The sequence below is a fragment of the Carassius carassius genome, chromosome 40 (genome assembly GCF_963082965.1).
Source record: "Carassius carassius chromosome 40, fCarCar2.1, whole genome shotgun sequence".
Lineage (NCBI taxonomy): Eukaryota > Metazoa > Chordata > Actinopteri > Cypriniformes > Cyprinidae > Carassius > Carassius carassius.
In genome coordinates, this window is record NC_081794.1 from 28,712,421 (window position 1) to 28,718,191 (window position 5,771).

Below are 5,771 nucleotides of genomic sequence, written 5' to 3' on the forward strand. Positions count from 1 at the left end.
GGTTTATTCAGAAGGCATGTTTTCAGGAGGCACATTTTCAAACAACCACAAAAGCAAATAGGCCTACTCAATATTGTACATTGCAGTAACATGAATTCAGATAAAGCAAAAAAAAAAAATTATATAAAAAACACTATACTGTAAACACAGAAAATCATGGCAATTGTGCATTCGTGGGCTCATGGATCCCGCCGTCTGTTGGCCTCATCGACATCGCAAGCAATGTCTTCTCCTGCTAGGCACCGGGGAAAATATCCCCTTGCATGTGGAAAGCATCCATGGATTGCTGTCACCTGAATGTCGTCACAGGTCTGTTCCATTGCTGCAGAAGAGACATGCGGGCGTGTGGGTGACTCTCTGCCCAGCTTCCCTCACAGTCAGGCCATGGCTGATGACAGGGTCCACCAAAGTTGCTCTTATAGCATCAGAAATAGGGGTCCGTGCATGGCCTCTTCGACCTCCTCCTCCTCTTCCTCTTGCTCTTCCTCCTCCTCCTCTTCCCCTTCCTCCTCTTCCTCCTCCCCTTCCTCTTCCTCTTGCTCTCCCTCCATCCATGCTTGCAAAGTTCTTGAAATGGCTAAACTGAGGGCTTTTTGTAGCTGGCTGATTGGTGTTCAGTTTTGCAAGTAAGTGCCTTCAATTGTGTATTTGAGTGTTAGCAATTACCCGATGTGTATTGTATTTTGGATACATGTGTTTTCCAAACGGCACTCTGAGATTTCATTTTTGAGCGAAGTGTCTTATGTATGAATAGAGTGTAGTATGCAGGACCAAGTGTGTTGCAGAATAGCAACTAGAGTGCAAAGCAGCGCTTTTGTTTAAGGTATGGGTACATGTGTTTGAGGTATGGTAACAAAAGCTTCAAGTTGTGTTACTTTAGTCTAAGCACGGGTCTATAGTGTTCAAGCTAGGGGCAAAAACTGTAATCGGCCTTCCTACTCTCCATCACAGTCTGATCTACTCACAAACGTGTTTTTGGCGCCCTCTACTGTTTGATTCAGAGAATACAGCTCAGCGAGTTCAACTGTTGCTGCTTCAGAATTAAATTAATTTTGTAAATGAAAATCAGTCTGAACTGTATAAATGCTATACTTTATATAGTTTCATTAATTAATTTCAATTGTTTTATATATATATATATATTTAAAAAGTAAAAACATGTAAATTATTTTATTATATAGATTTTATTTAACTTTTTTATACATTTAAAATATAATTTCATAATTGTAATATTACAAACAATTTACAAAAACATAAAAAAATCAATTTAATATAGTAGGACAAGTATTATACTTATTTTTAATTAATATAATTTTATAAATGCTATATTTTATAGTTTCATTAATTACAATTGTTTATATATTGCTTACACACACACACACACACACACTCTCCCGAATGAACAGAGCTCATGTTCTCACCCCTCGGTGTTCTGCTCTCTCGCCCTGATTCTGATTAAAGCGCATCCGTCCATTACTGTACATGTGAACATTACCTGAAAGAAACACAGTCATGTCTTTATTCAGAGCCTCAGGGATTCATGGGATTGTGTGTGTGACGTCTGTGACTGCAGCATCTACTCCACAACAACCACAAAAACAGGCTTTTATCAGTCAATAACGCTTATTCAATTCAGTTTAAAGTTTGCCAATAAAATTAAGTTGTTCTTTGACTCTAATAAAAACCTTTAAGTATGTGTACAGGTCATATTTCACCCCAAAATTAAAGATGGAAATATGTAATGATATATATTTGCTAAGAGCAAATGATTAAAGAATAAAATAAAAATATGTTTCACAGAAAACAAAAACCTTGTATTCAAGTGTATTACAGTAATGTATGGAAGCTTGTAACCACCACAGAATAATCAGAATAATAATAATAATAAAAGAAAGCAGTGCTGTCAAACGATTAATCAATACAAAAATATATATAATAATAATAAACAATTAAAAAAAAAAAAAAAGGAAAAAAAAGGGGGTTGGTTTTCATATTATGTGTACTGTGTATATTTAAGATGTATATACAAATAAATACACACACATACAGCATATGTTTAAAAAAGATTAACATGTATATGTTAATATAAATAAATATATAAAAAAAACATTTTTTTTTGTGTGAATTTATATATGGAGAATTGTTTGACAGCACAAAAAAAAGGTAACTTTTCTGACTTTCGTACTCAAAATCACAAGATGCAATTCTTAGTATGATTGAATATAATCAGAAAAAAAAGAAATTACCTTTTTATTTTTGTATTCCGGGGCGGAAACAAGCTTCCCTAGAAATAAAATCTTTCTTTTTATGAAAATGTCACAATGCAACAACAATTCTGTACATTTCTTTTTCTATCTTTTGATTTGAGGGAGAACTTTTGAATGCAAAAACAGTTTTCCGGCCAGTAAGTGTTCTCAGCGTTCATCCTCTCAGACTCACTGGAAGGAAAGCCTCCTCCGAAGAACATGTTGAAGAGATCTTCAGGAGAAATATCGGCCTCGAAGTGTGTGTCGCTGGTCTGGCTGGAGCGGCCCGAGCCGAACTGATCGTACTGTCGTCTCTTCTCCACATTAGACAGAACTGCGTACGCGTTTCCTATCGCTGCAGCACACAACAACATCGACTTCTTCATCACATTCTCTAATAAAGAGCGAACACTGTTACTGACGCTGTACCTTTAAAGGCCTCCGTGGCTCCCGGAGCGTGATTCTTATCAGGGTGAAACTTTAACGCCAGCTTCCTGTAGGCTTTCTTAAGATCGTCTTCTGAAGCATCTTTCTGCACGCCCAGAGTCTCGTAGTAGTTCTTACACTGCTTTATTCTGCCGAAGACAAAACAGCACAATCTGGATCTGGAGCAGCAAACAAACACCACACAAGAGCTGAACTCAAACAATAACTGCAGAATAAATAAGAGTTAAATATAAAAAAAATGACAAAACCACAGTGTAAAATTATTAAAATGTTAAATTAAATACGATGCTAGAAATATTACAATAGTATAGAAATACTAAAATAACACTGATTTGGATCTTATAAAATAGATTTATGTTTGTTAAGTGCTAAATTATAAAAATCACATTACAAAATTATTTAAAACTAAAATTTAATCTGAAAATAAAAAAAATTAAATCTAATAAACACTACAAAAGCATATAAATGATAATACTAAAATAAATTAAGGAATAATATATTTAAGATGGAGTACTAAAATCATTATATTTGAAAAGAAATACTTAAAGCAAATAAATGCAAAACATTTAACACATTTACAAAAACTTATTCTGAAATAAATAAAAAAATTAGCACCAAATAGAAATATAAAAAAAAAAGATAAGCACATTACACACTTGACTTAAAAAAAACTATTATAATAATTAAAAAAATATATATATAAAAGCCAATTCAAAACGTTTGTAAAACTATAACAGCATTATAATGAGCATATATATATATAATTTTTTAATTATCATGAAAAATTCCTGCTTTTGGTTACAGAATCCTTGAGTAGCTTTATAGTGGATTACAAAATAGTGGGAAGATAAGACTACAAAAAAAGTTTCTGATTCCTGTCTGGCTGTAAAAGCAAACCCGGTGGGCACCTCGTGACGGCCTCGGCCTGCTCCGCTGTGTAGGGTTTACTGGAGTCATTACTGCTGACCTCTGACCTGCGCTGACCAGCTTCTGTGCCATCAGCGGCTCTCTGAGACCGAGCCTCGCCGTTCTGCTCCAGAGACGCCAGCAGCTCTGAGAAACAACCAGAGACAACAGACATCAACACAGCTCCCATTACTTGAGACAGACAGCCTTTCAGACACATGAGCAGCAGACTTAAAGGAACAGTTCACCCAAAAAATGATAATGTGCTGAAAATGTGTTCACCCTCAGGTCATCTGAGATCAGGATGAGCGTGTGTCTTCATCAGATTTGTAGAAATGTAGCACTGCATCAGTACTGATACATAGCAACACAACTCAAATACATAGAGTCTATAATCCATAATAACACTTCCTCCAGTGAAAAAGTCTTCTGCTCTGAATCAGGAGAAAAATCTGCACAGATAAAGCACAGTTTAAACAGCTCTAAACAAATATGTGTCTGGATTTTGATGTGAGAGACAACAGCAGATGCACTTTTTCACTGGAGGAAGTGTTATTATGGAGTTAAAAACATCTTAATGCTGGATTTGTTTCATCTTTTGTCTTCTCCAGATGTTCACTGATGGACTGGAGTGCTGTGGATTATTGTGATGTTTTTATCAGCTCTCATTCTGACGGCACCCATTCACTGCAGAGCATCCATTGATGAGACACTTGTACATTTCTACAAACCTGATGAAGAAACAAACTCATCCTAATCTTGGGTGAGCACATTATCATTTTTTGGTGAACTACTCCAGCATTATTGGATTCTAAAATATCAGATTTAATGTCTAATGAGGTAGCTTACTGCGATTTGAGACACAGCCGGATTATTGTGACTCTCAATCTGATCTGTCTGTATATATGCAATAGTTACATCATCATCATCATCATCATCACCACCACCACAGACACTACAACAAACACTAATCACATCGCGCACTAATAAAACAACACAAAGCTGCGCGTTTTCCCCTCAGTATGTGAATATATAATCCACTGAGCGACAGATCGGATCCAGTACCGCGGCGAGCAGGCCTGGTTTAGCCCGGGATCAGTGCGCTCACCCCGGGCTCTGCGCGTCGGGAAAAGCCGCTGCGCTTTCTCCAGGAACCTGCGCGCTTTCTCCGGCTGCGCGTCCTCCAGCGCTCCGAGCGCGATCTCAACGCATCGCTCCGCTTCATCCCGGTTCACCTCCATCACTGAGCTACTTACAAACGTCAGATAATTTAATAAACACACGTAGAGCGCACCATGGAGCTGCGAGTGCTGTCGGCTGATAATCATAATAATAACGGTTTCCTGTGACGTGTGCTTTCCTGCAGATGGCGCTCGTTGGCCCACGTGACGCGTTTAACGGTCATTACCATCGTAAATCCTGGAAAGTTTTTCATATTAGTATTTTTTTTAATGTATGTACATTTATAAGAATAATGTTTGTATTATATCACCTTTGAATCAAATTGCAAAAAATACAAACTACAAAAAATTATAACAAATAAAATGCGAGGGTGTTTCCAATGGTCTGTTGGTGACATCGTTCGCTCATCTGACTGCCATTATCAATCTCTCTTGATTTTTCTTTTATTGAAAGTCATAAAAAACACTATCGTTGAGTTTTTCTTTTGCTATTTGAGCTAATGGGATTGAAAAATGATGACTTCCACTGGTCCATTGAAACCAGTTCAAATGTCGCAGCGTTTTGTTTCGTTAATGATATTCATGCGGTAAAAAGTATAATTATTTAAGATTATCATTTAAACTAATCCATACCTGACATACAAATTTAAATCTACTCAACCAATCTCTATAAGAATAAAGTTAATCACACACGGCTGTGATTGGTTCAACGTGATCACCGCTGAGAAATGTAACAGATGCCACGTGACTCTGCTGTCTGCTCGGTTTCCAGCAGCGGTCTGGATTATATTTATACATAAATAATGACAGCACGCCGAAGTTACTGTTTCTGCCATGTTTAGATATTGCAGAAGTATTAGGTCTCGTATGCTAGTCAGAATTCAGCACTTGACACACCTTAACAGCAATAAAATATGAAAATGAATTGTTTATGCTTCATTTAGGCGTTTTTTAAACTATTTTTCTAAAGTGTTTTCCATTATATTGTATT

At 36.6% G+C, this 5,771-nt stretch overlaps 1 protein-coding gene across 1 annotated transcript in view; it reads right to left on the reverse strand.

Annotated features, from left to right (window-relative positions):
- LOC132122523 (dnaJ homolog subfamily B member 12-like) overlaps positions 1 to 4,952 on the reverse strand; it is a 15,181-nt gene extending 10,229 nt beyond the window's left edge. The window contains exons 1-5 of the mRNA XM_059532897.1: positions 4,708 to 4,952; positions 3,602 to 3,746; positions 2,676 to 2,821; positions 2,440 to 2,601; positions 1,422 to 1,495 (exon numbers count right to left, since the gene is read on the reverse strand). Coding sequence (XP_059388880.1) covers positions 1,422 to 1,495; positions 2,440 to 2,601; positions 2,676 to 2,821; positions 3,602 to 3,746; positions 4,708 to 4,927 — 747 coding nt within the window. The 5' untranslated portion in view covers positions 4,928 to 4,952. The remainder of the gene's footprint in view (positions 1 to 1,421; positions 1,496 to 2,439; positions 2,602 to 2,675; positions 2,822 to 3,601; positions 3,747 to 4,707) is intronic.
- Positions 4,953 to 5,771: the final 819 nt, after the last annotated feature.